The sequence below is a fragment of the Pantherophis guttatus genome, chromosome 5 (genome assembly GCF_059756535.1).
Source record: "Pantherophis guttatus breed Tessera chromosome 5, ASM5975653v1, whole genome shotgun sequence".
NCBI lineage: Eukaryota > Metazoa > Chordata > Lepidosauria > Squamata > Colubridae > Pantherophis > Pantherophis guttatus.
In genome coordinates this window covers 130,469,461-130,486,042 of record NC_142067.1, presented here as the reverse complement: position 1 = coordinate 130,486,042, position 16,582 = coordinate 130,469,461, and the positions used below count along the sequence as shown (strand labels likewise).

Genomic DNA, 16,582 nt, shown 5'->3' with positions numbered 1-16,582 from the left:
TATCTCTCTTTCTGGTTCCTGAAAAGTTTCATTTGAGTAAACACTGAGGGGGGAAAAAAAGATTCCCACTACAAAATAAGTTCAGGGTATTAAAATTATGGAGAAGATTCTTGAGAGTCCCTTGGACTGCATGGAGATCCAATCAGTCAATTCTGAAGGAACTCAACCCCGATTGTCCTTTGGAAGGACAGAACTTGAAGCTGAAGCTCAAATACTTTGGCCACCAGATGAGAGGAGAGGGCTCCTTGGAGAAGACCCTGATGCTGGGAAAGACGGAAGGCCAAAGGAGAAGGGGAAGGAAGAGGAGGAGATGGTTAGATGGTGTCATCAACACAATGAACATGAATTTGAGCTCCAGAAGATACTGGAGGACAAAGGGAGCCTGGCTTGCTGTGCTCCATGGGGTTCTGTAGAATCAGACATGATTTAACAATTAAACAACTACAACATTAAATTTGTTCACCCTTCTTTCCGACTCCTAATGTCTGTTTGAAGAGCCTGCAGCTTCAGAAACCAGGGTTGCCTTCATCATCGTAGGATGCTCTCCCTGTTTGTATCTGTCTCTCTCTTCCTCTGATCAGTCTTCCATCACGTACAAAACATTGCAATCGAATTATAGAATAACAGAGTTGGAAGGGATCTTGGAGGTCTTCTAGTCCAACCCCTCTACTCAGGCAGAAGACCCTTGACCATTGCAGACAAATGGCTGTCCAATCTCTTCCTAAAAACCTCCAGTGATGGATCACCCACAACTTCTAGTGGCAAGCTGTTCCACTGGTTGATTGTCCTCACTGTTAAGAAGTTAAGAAGTTTCTCCTTAGTTCTAGGTTGCTTCTCTCCTTGATTAGTTTCCATCCGTTGCTTCGGATGCTTCAAAGTGCTTCTTTGAAGAATTAAAGACAACGGTGAAAAAGTATGGCTGGTATCTTTCCCCGACGTCTCGCTTTGTAATTTTTCATTCACCTAACAAACTCTGAAGTAGTCTAGATATATTTTTTTTCAAACCTTCATGTTCCCAATGTCAGCACTTCAACCTGCATTTACTCTAGTGCTGACATAAGAAGGAGAAGAGGGGGCAGCTGGCAAGAGGACGCTTGACATTTCACCTACTTATTTTCCCTGAAGATAATATCCCCTAGGAGATGAGAGGGAGGGGGGACATTCCTGGGAGCTTAGGTAGTAGATATGGGGAGAGTGATTTGGAAGAAGGCCTATGAGACGCAGAGATTTGGGGAACGGAAAGGGAGGGTTTGGGGTCAGGAAGCCAGAGTTGGCTATGCCACGATCGGGGCCAGATTGTCGTGCTTAATAAAATGAAAGATTTCTTCAAAGACTATCTGTTTGGAAATGCAATTTATTTTATTTGAAGACGATATCGAAACCTGACACCCAAGCTTCCTTGGCTTATAAAAAGCGATATTCTGGGCTAGTCCCTCCTGATCTTAAAACTCTTCCATGAAGGTTGGGCGAGACCTTGCGTAGGAGAGTCCGACACGACCGATCTCTCGCGCTCCTTCACACCCACCTTAAATCTATCCTGCCTTTCGCAGAGGCCTCCGCTGGGCATCGGGGCTCGGCATTTGTGCTTCACGGGTTCAAAGGTGCCAGCGAAGGTGATGTAGCGGCTTCTGAGCATCTCTGAAACCTCTTTGTTTTCTACTTCTTCTTCCACCTCACTGGGGGCCCAGAAGCGATGCTGAGAGGAAAACCTAGAGAGAAGAAAATGCAACGATAAAATTCCTCTACAAGCCCCTGATGTTCGGCTCTTTTAAATATCTAATACAGAGGTCTTTAAACTTGGCCGCTTTAAGACTTGTGGACTTCAACTCCCAGAATTCTCCAGCATGGCTGGAGAATTCTGGGAGTTGAAGTCCACAAGTCTTAAAGCAGCCAAGTTTGAAGACCTCTGATCTAATAAATGTTTGGATTTAGTGCCCCCAAAATACAACTACTATAACTATAGTAATATATACTTATGGTCAACTTATGACCACAATTGAGGCCAACATTTCTGTTGCTAAGCAAGACAGTTCTTAAGCAAATTTATGACCTCTCCTGCAACCGTTGTTAAGTGAATCACTTCAGTTGAGTTACTCACATGGGCGGTAAGTGAATCTGGCTTCCCCACTGCTTGTCAAAAGGTCACTAAAGGGGCTCACACAACCCTGGGGGACACTGCAACCGTCATAAATATGAGTCAGTTGCCAAGCGTCTGGATTTTGATTAAATGAGCCTGTTGGGATGCTGCAACGGTCGTTAAGTGTGAAAAACGGCCATAAGTCACTTTTTTTCAGTGACGTTGCAATTTTGAACGGTCACTAAACAAATTGTTATAAATTGAGGATTTCCTGTAGAAGCCAACTTCAGTCAAGTGTTATTTGAAGTGAGTCATTTCCAGATGTCATTTTCCTTTCCTTGGTTATTAGATTTGCTACCTGGAGTCTACGGAATTAAGCTCTGCATAAAATTTCAGGGGGGAAAAAATGGAGGCCTGTGATTTTGTTGAAGGCCCCAAATGTTGTCAGAGCAAATCAAGCCACCTGGAACTCCTTGTTTCTGGAGACGGTCATCACATGTTTACCCAGATAGAATGTAACGTCCTTCTCTCCTTGATTAACAGTAACAGAGTTCGAAGGGACCTTGGAGGTCATCTAGCCCAACCCCCTGCTCACGCAGGAGACCTGTACTAGGAATTCGAACCGCCGAGCTGCTGACCTTTCTGATCGACAAGCTCAGTGTCTTAGCCACTGAGCCACCTAGCCAGGTGTCTCTGAAGGGGGCTGGACTAGAAGACCTCCAAGGTCCCTTCCAACTCTGTGATTATGAGAATGGTCTTTGAATTTTGAAAGCAAGTTTGGGGCTTGGTTCAAAGCAAACGCTAGGAATTATGGGGAAAGTTATTCTCCATACCCCCAAAAAATGGTAATGAAAATTGATTTTTTTTTTTTTAAAGGGAGGGAGGGCAGGAAAAGTAACACTTGACTTGACTTTCTGATGTCCAAGATAGTCTTACGTAATCTTATTGTTGACATCTTATGCCCCCTAGCGGATTAAGAATAGGTTTTCCTGGAAATTTAACCAATATCGTTGATCTTCACCAATTTTCCTATTTCTATCAATTATAATATTAATATTCTTGCACCGCCTTCTTTGGTCTTCAGGAGTTCGCCAATGAATAAACAGAATTGGACACTAAATTAACTAAACATTAAATTAAACTTTGTTTAAGCTGAATCAGCTTGAGGGACAAATTGTCTGAATGCTTTTTTTCTCTCCCAGGAACTTGAGCATGTAAAAAGGACCTGCATCGATCATCGTAAACATTCTTTGAAACTTGTTCACCTGAAGGCAGGGAAACGTGTTAAAATATTTGGGACCAATTTACCGGAGAATTTTTCCCGACGTCGGCTGCTCCTGGCCCCAGTAGAAGAGATCGAGCCCAAAAGGTACCAGAGGAGCTTTGGCTTTCTCTTCTTCACGCTGACTGTTGGCCTCCTTGGATGTTGTCGGGTCGCAACCTCTGCACCGTGCATGAAAAAAAAATGGTAAGAGAAAGCTTAGCACATTTCAGCTTGCACGCAAATTTGAATGATGCAGCTTGTTGTTGAGCGGGAATCGCCTGATTTATTGTGCGTTCACAACAAAACTCTTGTCTTTTGGATGCTTGGGAGGAGAGGCAGTCCAAACAATGTCTAAGAAGGGGGACTACATTTTACAGCCTTTAACAGGCATAATTTTATTTATTTTTTATAATTAAATTTATATACCGCCCTACTCCTGAAGGACTCAGGGCGGTGAACAGCCAAAAGGTAAAATACACATAGTACAAATGTTAAAAACCATTTAAAAATACATTAAATACTGGCCCAACAAATGTAAAACACCCCAATTTATAAAAAAATTTAAAAGCAATTTAAAAGGGAAGTTAAGCCAGACCAGCCTGCTGGAATAAGAATGTTTTGAGGGCACGGCGGAAAGTGCGCAAATCTGGGATCCTCCATATCTCCGGGGGGAGCTTGTTCCAGATGGCAGGTGCCCCCAGAGAGAAGGCTCTCCCCCTGGGGGCCGCCAGTTGACACTGTTTGACCGACGGCACCCAGAGGAGCCCCTCTCTGTGGGAGCGTACTGGTCGGTGAGAGGCTACCTTCACACTCTCCTTCCTTTAAACTGTTGTTTACTCTTTGAGTTGGTGGCTTCTTCACTTGGTAATTCCAGGAAATAAACCTCATCAAGAAACCCCCACCCCAAGAACCCCCCCCATACCAAGACTGACAGGGGAAACCATTTGTATATAAACAAGAGAGTAAACCCCACTCCCTTCTAGCACTGATGATGTTACCCTAGTTGGGTAATGAAATGTCTACAAGAAAAAAAAAAACCAAACTCAGAGAGCGCCAAGGAACCCAGAAATGTTCACAATTCGCTGATTTTAAAATATTGCCTCTGCAACGATGACCAATCTTAAACAATTATTCAGAACTTAACGAGATTTCATGCCATTGATTTGGACCCGAGAGTGAGATTGCCAAGGTATCTCTCCCGCATTTAATATTTACCTGTCCTCTGCAGTTGGCAGTCTAGGCAGTTTCTCTCGGATAATTTTCCAGGTGGCCGCAGCGCAGGTGGGGTCCAGCTCCTCCTCGTTTCTTACGGATGGGGATGAGAAGAGAGACGTGGGGGCGGCTTTGTTCTTCCCAGGCCCTGCCACATTTTTCCTTGTGGGCAACACAGGTCCCAGGCCTCAAAGGATAAAGGAAGAGAGGACGGTGAGTGGAGGTATTGGCGAGCAGGGCGTAAAACCCTCCTACGTCATCCGAAGGGAACACACGGTGGGTTTGCAGAGCTAATGTTGTACACAGAATAAGGTTCTAAGGCCACGGGAGAGTCCACGAACCCAAACCAATACACGTTACTGCTAGCAAAAGAGCCTTGATAGTACAGTGGTCTACGCACCCTGTTATTAACACAGCTGCCTGCAATTACTGTAAGTTCGAATCTCCCCAGGCTCAAGGTTGACTCAGCCTTCCATCCTTTCTAAGGTAGGTAAATTGAGGACCCGGTTTGTGGGGGCAATAAGCTGACTTTGTATAAAAATATACAAAAGTATGAAGGCTATTGCTTAACGCATTGTAAGCCGCCTTGAGTCTCCGGAGAAGGGCGGCATATAAATCAAATTTAAAAAAAAAAAAAAAGAACCAAACCGAGTAAAAAGAGACACATTTTTTGCCCACACAGTTGACAGGTGGGTATTCAGCCACTGTAAAATAATTTCTGATTCATGTTTTGTAATTAAGGAAAGTATTATATACTCCTCCATCCCATTTTTATGTACACGTGTATAAAAAGGGGGGAAATTATTTGAAAACATCGATCAACTCACCAACCTGGTGAGTCTGGTGGCTCAGCAGACTAATGCATTGTAATTTAACTCCAGCTGTCTGCAATTACTGTAAGTTCGAATCTCCCCAGGCTCAAGGTTGACTCAGCCTTCCATCCTTTCTAAGGTAGGTAAATTGAGGACCCGGTTTGTGGGGGCAATAAGCTGACTTTGTATAAAATATACAAAAGTATGAAGGCTATTGCTTAATGCACTGTAAGCTGCCCTGAGTCTCCGGAGAAGGGCGGCATATAAATCAAATAATAATAAAAAAAAAACAACCTAATTTTTCTAGAATTTTTCCCCATTTTTTCCCCATTCTCCACCCTAGCTGGAATATTCCGCTTCTCAGTTATTTATCCATTAGCCAATAGAATAGGTTCTCATGCTTGATCAGGGGGCTGGACTAGCAGACCTCCAAACTCCCTTCCAGCCAGTCAACAAGGGAGCTACTGATTTTATTAATGTTTGAATATAATTTATCCATAAACCCACATTAGGTTATGTGAGTTTCCATTTCACGTTTAAGTAAAATGCTTCCAAAATTACAATTTATCCAGACTTTAAAGGTATCCTTTACGTATTTTCAACTGTCCATCCTACCACCAGCAATGCTTTTTGGTTAATACGTCATCTAATACTTTCGCTGGCAGAAAAACAAAATTAAACAAAAGTCCAAATTCCCTTTTTCCTCCTCCTTTAAATTGACCAAATGGCACCTATTTGCCTGCAGCAATGAAGCAGACAGTGCTAAAGAGAGATAAATCAATAGAAGGAAAGAGAGAGGTTGGGTTTCCCCCGCAGAAACTTGGCCAGGGGAGAAGGCTGACTTTATTGATTTTAGCTCGTTCAGCTGGCCTTGTAATTAAAATGTAAATTTGAGAAAGAGATTATGTCCTGATAGAAATGGTGGGATTAGGGGGGAAGATAAAAAAATCAAAGAAAATAGAAGAAAAGACTTCATCAGGATTTAGTGGAATGGAGAGAAACGCACACCAAGCAAGAACATAAATTATAAAAAAAAAAATAAAACTTTTTGGAGAACGGGTTTGCTTCCCAACTGCCTTTCTGTATACAGCTCCAATTCATCCAGTCCACCAAAAAAATCTTGATTAATATGAGCTAAAATCCAAAGAATTTAGGCAGGAGAAATGGGAGGCCTTTTGTCTTTTGCTCCACACAAAAAGGAACAAAATGTTGTGTGAAGGCAAACAACCATTCTGTGTTACCAACTGAATTTTTTCTGAATTTGATGTAGAGATGCGCAAATGTGCTTTGCATCGAGATTTGGGCACCTGATTTTTTAAAATATATTTCCTGATTTTTTAAAAATACTTTCAGAATATATTCTTCTAATATCGTTCATTAATTTTTTAGTCTAGCACTGCGCCTTCATCTACCGCCCTCATTTCATTCTGTGCTTTTTACTCGAACTACCAGCCTCATTTTGGTTCAAATATACACTTCTACAAATAACCTCTCTTAGTTTTTAAGTATTTCATTAAAGTTTATTGTAAGGTAGAATACAAAGAGAAGCAAAAACCGAGAAAGCGAAAGAGAAAAGAAGTCCAGAAAGACGAAAAAAAGGATCAAAAAAAAGTTGCGACTTCCATTTTTTTCACTGCAGTAGCATAGAAACAAATTTACAGCCTCAACTTTTTTCATTCATTCATTCATTCATTCATTCATTCATTCATTGGTTCGATTTATATGCCGCCCTTCTCCGGAGACTCAGGGCGGCTTACAATACGTTAAGCAATAGCCTTCATACTTTTGTATATACCTGCTTAGTAGGGCTTTCGCCCCCCCCAAGCGTTGTTCTTTTTTTTAATACAAAGTCATCTTATTGCCCCCACAATCCAGGTCCTCATTTTACCTACCTCGGAAGGATGGAAGGCTGAGTCTACCTTGAGCCTGGTGAGATTTGAACTCGCAGTAATTGCAGGCATCTGGCAGCTAAGTGCTACTTAACAACACTTTAGTCCGCTGCACCACCAAGGCTCTACATTTAAATTTCTAAACCTTTCAACTCATTTCTACAACTGCAAAAGTCCTTCTAGTCATCAAAACCTACAATTAAAGTTTAATTTTTTTGCAGTTTTGAGCAGAGAATCCAGAAATGGTTTCCAAACGGAAGCAAAACTAGATAAATTCTTCCTTTTAGTTGCCTTTGCCAACTCTGCCAACACCAAAGGCAGACCGACCCTTCCATTGAGGGAGTGGGCGTGTCCTTCCATCTTTGGCCATATATATTAATGAAGTTCCAAAATTTTCTTTCAAGGCCTTTTTCCGCCAAATTTAAAATAACTTCCAGTCGCAATTGAGGGGCCCATTCTCAACAAAATTGGGCTCTTTGGCTGGGAATTTTGAGTGCAAAAAAACCGACCATCATCATCCGTTGGTGATCAGGTGCTAGTGTAAATAAGGATTATACAAATGAGGGGTCATTAAAAAGCCTGGTAATGTTAATTTGGCGTGACACCCCTTAATGGGTGATGTCTTCACACCTCAGTTGCCTAATCACCGAAATTCTTTTGCAAATTTGCATTCCATCTTGCCCACAGAAAATCAAATTGGCTCTCACATCTATCCCAAAACTCATTTCTTGCCCTAATGGCGGTCAGAATGTAGTACTTTTGCAGCTGTGAGATTAATTAAAAACTACTAACTGTTTCTGGATGGTAACTCTTCGGTTATAGAACAGAAACTTAGTGTACAAAGGAAAGGAAAGGAAAATTGGTAAGCCATGAAATGGATGGTTCTAAATTTTAAGGATAAAATGGAAATTGGAAAATTCAGTGCTTCCTCTCTATCTCTGTGCTTGCTATGAAAAGCCATACAAGTAGCAGTTGAACTTTTGAGGTATTAATCAGGATGCAAAAAGCTTAGGAATTGCTCATTTCGGGTTACGGAGCAGAATGCTTTAATTAAAAAGCAAATTAATTTTAATTCCAAGATAAGCAGTTTATAATTTGCTGTTAACCAGTATGCAAATTCAAAGCAACACGGACAATTTTACGTAGGGTTATTTCCTGAAAATGCTTTGTAAACAGATCACTGGGCATCCAATTCAATCAATCAATCAATCAATCAATCAATCAATCAGAATAGAGCAGGAAGGGACCTTGGAGGTCTTCTAGTCCAACCCCTTGCTCAAGCAGGAGACCTATAAAATTTGAGACAAATGGCTGTCCAGTCTCTTCTTAAAAACCTCCAGTGATGGAGCGCCCACAACTTCTGGTGGCAAGCTGTTCCACTGGTTAATTATCCTCATCATTAGGAAGTTTCTCCTTAATTCCAAGTTGCTTCTCTCCTTGATTAGTTTCCATCCATTCATTCTTGTCCTGCCTTCAGCTGCTTTGGAGAACAGGGTGACTCCCTCCTCTTTGTGGCAGCCCCTCAAATGCTGGAAATACTGCTATTGTGTCACCCCTGGTCCTTTTTTTCTCTAGACTAGCCAAACCCAGTTTTTGCAACCATTCTTCATATGAATCAAGTTAATTCATATTTGGATACCACAGCTCTGCAGGTGGACAGTAAGGTATGTTGAAGCAGATGGGGGAGTTGGCACCTGGCTAGGGTTCCTTAATTGAAAATACATCATGTTTCAATTGCACCAGGCAGCTGGGCAATCCCAGGTTTTTTTCTTTAAAAAAGGATGTTTTTATTGATTGATTGATTGATTTGAATTGAATTGAATTTATATTTTCGCCTATTTGCCCATGGCGACTCAAGGCAGCTTACAGAATATCAAACCACGTTTAAAACTATGAAACTAACAAAAAGAATCAAATAAATTGATATAGTATAATATAACAAAATATTTTTACAAGCGAGGTTAAATTTTAAAATCTCCACTCAAAGTAGGATAACTTTCACCGAAAGGTTCTTCCCCATAATGAGAAAGAAATAAATGTATTACTATCGCACTGATGCATAGGTAAAACCCAGATCCAGTTCGTGCCCCATTCTGTCTTCCCTCATGTTAGGATATGGTTTGAGCCTAACTAGTTGTCCAGGCAATATATGTGTTCTGTGATTTTAATATGAATATCTATTGTGTAACTTTAAGGCTTTAATGCTGAGTCATGCTGTAATTAGGTAATGACCGGTTGTGAGAGTATTTAAGCAAGGTATTGTAACGTGTTCAGTTGCTGCTATGATATGCTGCCATAGTGAGGAGTTGCTAACATTCTGCTAATCATTGTTGGATGGATCTGCTACCATCGTGGTTTGTGAACCAGAGTGAGTTTGTTATTCTAACCAACTACTGTTCGTTGGGTAAGAAGATTCTGTAACTACTGGACTGATTTTACTGGCAAAGACTTGGCATTTGTTTAAAGACTATGAGACTGTTTTTCTACTATAAAGTAAGCTTTTGATAAACCAGTTTGCATATCTCTTATTCATTGCTCTCAGCAATGTTTCCTTGTGCATTTACTCTGCTGGTTGGTAACACAACACCAATATCCTTAACACCTCCAATTACTAGTTGAATGTAATTGGAATTCTCACAAAACGGAGAAAAAAACACTTTCAGGAATGAGCAAATAATATCAGTAGCTACTAAAAACCACATCTTCTAAATATCTGTCCAACAACCCCTAGTAGTTTTACCTTCTGTATCGCTCTGGTGTAGTAGAACAGAAAATAATGATATATATAGCAACCCATAGGAGCAGACATGGTCCATAATAGTTAAGCTTCCTCCATTAAAGGCAGTCCTTCACATACGACCACAATTAAGCCCTAAATTTGTTGCTAAGTGAGACATTTGTTAAGTGAGTTTTGCCCTAGTTTATGACCTTTCTTGCCAGGGTCGTTCAGTGAGTAACATGTTGTTAAGTGAATCTGGCTTCCCCTTAGACTTTGCTTCTTAGAAGGTGGCAAAAGGGAATCACGTGACCCTGGGACACAGCAACAGTCGTAAGTACATGCCAGTTGCCAAGCCTCTGAATTTTGATCACGTGACCATGGGGACGCCACCGTGGTCGTTAAGTATGAAAAATGGTCATAAGTTCCTTTTTCTAGTGCTGTTGTCACTTTGAACGGTCACTAAATGAAGTGTTGCAAGTCAAGGACTACTCGTAGTTTACAACATTCAGGATAAGGCTCAAAATCAGAAGCCCCAATTTCTGAAAAAGTTCAGCGTCCCAGATCTTAAAAAAGAGCCTGGTGGAGCAGCAGACTAAAGCACTGTTATTAACATTCAGCTGCCTGCAATTACTGCAAGTTCGAATCTCGCCAAGGCTCAAGGTTGACTCAGCCTTCCATCCTTTCTAAGGTAGGTGAAATGAGGACCCAGATTGTGGGGGCAATAAGCTGACTTTGTATAAATATACAAAAGTATGAAGGCTATTGCTTAATGCATTGTAAGCCGACCTGAGTCTCCGGAGAAGGGTGGCATATAAATCAATTTTTTTAAAAAAAATAAATTAAAATAAATTAAAAATACAGAAGAAAGAACAACCCACAGCATCCCGTCTGGTGCCCAAACCTGGATGGAGTTTGTCTGAATTCACAGTATATTAAAAAGCAAGTCCTTCAAAGCGAGAGAAGGAAAGAAAATCAATGGATGAATAATTTAAACAGGATGCAGAAGGACCTGGTCGCTGGTTTTGTCCCTGAGGGATAATTTGTGACTTCGGATAAGGCAGTGAGCTGCGAGGAACCCAATTTGGACTTTTCTAGGGATGGGAGAATCGCTTGGTGGGAACTTCATGCCCTCCCCCCCCCACTGAAGCCCTTCGGGGCCCACAACGAATTGGGCCCATTGGGCCCATAGAATCCAACAGTGGATTCTATGGGACCAGCGAGGACACCTGAAACCAGAAGACTGGCCCTGTGTGCCTTCACAGGCAGGTAACCTGTTCTTTGCAATAGTGGCAAATATCTGTAGCTCAGGTGGAGGATGAGGGCAAAGATTCATTCTCTGAGTTTATGGGTTGGTTTCCAAATGTTTCACTACCTGGCTAGGTAACATCTTCAGTTTAGAAGCCGCGGTGGCACAGTGGCTAGATTGCAGTACTGCAGGCTACTTCTGCCTATCACCAGCTGCCAGCAGATCAGCAGTTCAAATCTCACCAGCTCAAGGTTGACTCAGCCTTCCGTCCTTCCCAGGTGGGTAAAATGAGGACCCAGATTGTTGGGGGCAAGAGGCTGACTCTGTAAACCGCTTAAGAGAGGGCTGGAAAGCTCTGAAGCGGTATATAAGTCTAAGGGCTATTAGGAGGCATCAGTGTCCTTCTGCTTATAAGGGCTTTGTGTGGTCAGTAGGTCTTGTGATGGGTCAGGTGTGGGTGTGCCAAGTGAGGGTCTTGTGATGAGTCACATCAGATATGGGACTTGTGATGGGTCAAGTGTGGGTCTTGAGATGGCTAAGGTGTGGGTTACATCAGATGAGAGTCTTGAGATGGGTCAGGTGTGGGTCTTGTGATGAGGTCACTTTAGGTGAGACCCTGACTTGATGGGACCCTCACCTGACATGGCCTCACCATCCCAAGACCTTCTGACCACACGAAGCCTTAATAAACAGAAGAACCCCAACACTGACATCCCTTAAACTCTACTGAAGACGTAACCTGGCCTGGTAATGAAACGTTTGGAAACTTGGAGAACGAACCTCCACCCCCCTAACCTGCTCTTCTTCAACATGGCCTCATTGACTCACCTATACGGGGGAATTACAACATTTTATGTGGAAGAGTTTCCGGTTGTCATAAGGCACCCAAAGAGATTGTTCCAGGCTCTGCATCTCTCTGACCAACGCAGGACCGGTTTGCAACACTGGTTGAAAACACAGATTGTCCTTGACTTATGACCACCACTGAGCCCAAAATTTGTTACTACCCTGTTTCCCTGAAAATAAGACCCAACCGGAAAATAAGTCCTAGCATGATTTTTCAGGATACTCGTAATATAAGCCATACTCCCCAAAATAAGCCCCAGTTAAGATTGTCAGCCAGATGGCGCATTTAGTAACTGTTATGACCCCGACTCCTGAGCCTGTCCTAACAGAGGAGGAGGACTCAGAAGGTGATGGGGAGGAACTGACAAGGCCTCCCTCTCCAGGACCCTCCTTTCTGGCAATGCCTCAGGTTCCATCCGAAGGCCAGGAGGAACAGCCTTGGAGGTGCCAGGAGGAAGGCATATCGGAGCACCAATTGATAGGGAGTGAGGAGGATGAATCCTGGCTTGATCCCAGGCAGCATCGGAGGGAGAAGCGTGTGCAGCAACGGAAGAGGCGTGGGAGGGCCAGAGATTGAGCTGAGTCATGGAGCCACGCCCCACCAGGAATAAAAGTGGGTGGGATTGCTCTTCAGGCTTTGTGACGGACAAAGTTAAACCCTGAAAGTCACATCGCGATCCCTGAAATTCGGCTTGGATATATTGTGGACTGAACATTGACTAAACTCTTGTCTCGTGGATAATTTGTTGCTCCTGGAACGGACTGAAGATAAGTCCTCTTCTGCTTTATGGGAGTGAAAACGGTCTTGGCAGGCATTCGGCAGTTTGCTGCCAAAACCTTGGTCTGCCAAGAATTCTAATCTGTTTACCTAATAAAATATTGGCAGGCGTGCTTGGTATTACGTTTGCCTGTGTGAAGAAGAGGGACAGAACAAACGTATTTTCCCCAAAATAAGACCTAACCAGAAAATAAGCCCTAATGCGCCTTTTGGCACAAAAATTAATATAAGACCTGGCCTTATTTTTGGGGAAACACGGTAAGTGAGACATTTCTTAACTGAGGTTTGCCCCATCTTATGACCTGTTGTTCAGTGAATCACTGCAGCGTGATTAGTCACAGGGTTGTGAAGTAAATCTGGCTCCCCTGTTGGCTTGGCGGAAGGTCACAATTTTTTTTACTGCTGGTTCTGTGGGCGTGGCTTGGTGGGCGTGGCAGGGGAAGGATACCGTAAAATCCCCATTTCCTCCCGATCAGCTGAGACTCGGGAGGCAGAGAATAGATGGGGGCGGGACCAGCCAGAGGTGGCATTTACCGGTTCTCCAAACTACTCAAAATTTCTGCTACCGGTTCTCCAGAACTGGTCAGAACCTGCTGAAACCCACCTCTGCCCAGGACATAAATATGAGACAGTTGCCAAGCATCTGAATTTTGATCCAAAAATAAGTCACTTTTTTCAGAGACGTTGTAACTTCGAACGGTCCCGAAACGAAAGATTGTAAGTGGAGAACTACCTGTAAAAGGTCTGAGGGCCACGTGGGAAGATACGTTTAATGGACAACGAATGCAGACATTTTATTATGGGTGGGAAAAGGAGAAAGGCAGGAGGAGCAGGAATCCATGGGATTCATCCATTTTTAAATTGATTCATGAGCTGATATCGTTTTTGCGGAGTTTCCTCGTCCAGGGTTCCAGATCCAATGAGATCCTAACAAAACTCTCAAGAGCAGGAAAAAGACCAAAGGAGTGTGAAAAATAAAAGATTACCCGGGTTTCAAAGCTCTAAATGTCATTGTGAAATTAAGGCCGCAAGTTTTAATTGAATAATTGGTGTCGTTAATCAACGGAAGCTTTAAGAAAGGCTTAAAAATGTCCCCCCGATTTATCAGCGGGGCTGGAAATAAATAAAGATTGCAGATCCCTCCCGAATAGACTAGATCCATTGATACACGATACGTTTTGCCAAAATAAAAAAAAGTTGCTAGGGAAAAAAAAAGATACCAAGGTAAGACTTTTCTCTAAAACCTAGATGTCAGCACTCCAAACTACATTCGTTCCAATGCTGACATAAGGAGGAGAAGAGGGGGCAGCTGGCAAGAGGACGCTTGACTTTTCACCTACTTATTTTCCCTGAAGATAATATCCCCTAGGAGATGGGAGGGGGGGGGGGACATTCCTGGGAGCTGAAGTAGTAGATATGGGGAGAGTGATTTGGAAGATGGCCAATGAGGCGCAGAGAATTGGGGAATGGAAAGGGAAGGTTTTGGGTCAGGAAGTCAGTGTTGGCTACGACATAGTCGGGAACAGATTGTCGTGCTTAATAAATGAAAGATTTCATCAAAGACTATTTGTTTGGAAATGCAATTTATTTGAGATGACACCGAAACCTGACACTAGCACAATTCTCCTTTCTGCATTTTCAAAGCAAAAATTGCGGGCAATTAACAAAGGTCTACTTCGTTAATTGCCTTCAAGTACAGGCAGTCCTCAAACTTACAACGGTCCGTTTAGTGACCGTTCAAAGTTAGAGCGGCACTGAAAAAAGTGACTTTTATGACTGTTTTTCACACTTACGACCTTTGCGGCATCCCTGTGGTCACATGATCAAAATTCAGAGGCTTGGCAACTGGCACGGACTTCTGACCAACAAACCAGTTGAAAATGGTGCAGAGTAATAGAGGCATTTCTAAAGAGAGAAACTTCTACGAAAATCTAGTTAGTGGAGAGAAATGGGAGGAGGGGGAGGGGAAAGAATGAGCTGGAAGGGACCTTGGAGGTCTTCTAGTCCAGCCCTCTGCTCAAGCAGAACTTATACATTTCAGATTCACTTAGTGACTGTTCGAAGTTACAAAAGTGACTTACGACCATTTTTTAATTGATGACCATTGCAGCATCTCTGTGGATCGTGTGGTTTATATTCGGATGCTTGGCAACTGACTCATACTTATGACGGTTGCAGTGTCCTGGGGTCACGTGATTCCCCTTTAGTGACCTTCTGACGGACAAAGTGAACGGGGGAAACCAGATTCACTTAACAACCATGTTACTCATTTAACAACCAAGGTGGCAAGGAAAGTCATAAAATGGGACAAAACTCCCTTCACAAAGGTCTCACTGAGCAACGTCAATTCTGGACTCAATGATAGTCGTAAGTTGAAGCCGGCCACAAAAAGCCAACGTTGAAGCCTTCACAGCTGGACAAACTCACCGTATTCTTCCCGAAGATGATCGGGGATGCGTGGTTCGAAGCCCTCTTTCTCAGGCACCTCCACAAAATCATCTTCATCCTCATCCTCATCTTGACTTTTCATCTAGGACAAAGAGTTAAAAACGTTCAAGACGCCATGGGGAAAAAAAGAATCTAACTGTCCATCTAGCACAGTGTTTCTCAACCTTGGAAGCTTGAAGATGGGTGGACGTCAACTCCCAGAATCCCCCAGCCAGCAGCGCTGGCTGGGGGATTCTGGGAGTTGACGTCCACCCATCTTCAAGCTTCCAAGGTTGAGAAACACTGATCTAGCAGAAGCCACAAACACAATGATTGTGTTATTACACCCAAAAAGTATTTAGTATTTATTTTCTGTTGGCTTGTCCTTAAGACAGCTGCAGTGTCCCAGGATCATGGAATCCCCTTTTGCGGCCTTCGGACAAACAAAGTCCACGGGGAAATCAGATTCACTTAACAACGGTGTGACTAATTTATCCACTGCCGCGATTCACTTAACCACTGTGGCAAGAAAAGATGTAAAATGGGGCAAAACTCACTTAACAACTGTCTTGTTTAGCAATGGAAATTTTGGGCTCAATTGTGGGTCGTAAGTTCGAGGACGACCTGTGTACGAAAAGGCAGCACAATGTGTCAGTCCATTTCACCCAGGAGGGGATGAAAAATATATCAGGGAAAATGAAAGTGTTGCCATATTGTATGTGTTTTAATTTTATTTTTTTAATTTTATTTTTATTTATTTTTATATGCCGCCCTTCTCCGGAGACTCAGGGCAGCTTACAATGCGTTAAGCAATAGCCTTCATACTTTTGTATATTTTTATACAAAGTCAGCTTATTGCCCCCACAAACTGGGTCCTCAATTTACCCACCTTAGAAAGGATGGAAGGCTGAGTCGACCTTGAGCCTGGTGAGAATTGAACTCGCAGTAATTGCAGGCAGCTGGATGTTAAATGCTGCCTTAGTAGGAGGCATTAGCCTCCTACGCCACTCAGGCTCAGGTTTTAATGAGATATTTTAGGTTTAATTGAATAGGGTTGCTTTTCAGAGTAGGAGGGGTGGCATATAAATTTAATAAACAATAACACTGGCTGTTAAAACCCTTTTGCCAAGTATATCAAGAGAAGAGTGACCCTTCTTCCCTCACTCCAGTCTTTTTAAAAGTTTGTTTTTGAAGGAAATGCAGCAAAACCTTTGCTTTTCTCAAGGAACAAGAACAAAAATTTAAAAACTAGTGCTAAAAACCCCAAACCTTCACATGATTGTGTGATGTTTTACCCATTCTCCTCGTGGCA

General features: G+C 42.6%; 1 protein-coding gene across 1 annotated transcript in view; it reads right to left on the bottom strand.

The window, feature by feature from the left end:
* The window catches only part of UVSSA (UV stimulated scaffold protein A), a 45,862-nt gene that overhangs the window by 10,385 nt on the left and 18,895 nt on the right, over positions 1-16,582 (bottom strand). The window contains exons 8-11 of the mRNA XM_034416166.3: positions 15,271-15,373; positions 4,557-4,740; positions 3,386-3,520; positions 1,526-1,709 (exon numbers count right to left, since the gene is read on the bottom strand). Coding sequence (XP_034272057.2) covers positions 1,526-1,709; positions 3,386-3,520; positions 4,557-4,740; positions 15,271-15,373 — 606 coding nt within the window. The remainder of the gene's footprint in view (positions 1-1,525; positions 1,710-3,385; positions 3,521-4,556; positions 4,741-15,270; positions 15,374-16,582) is intronic.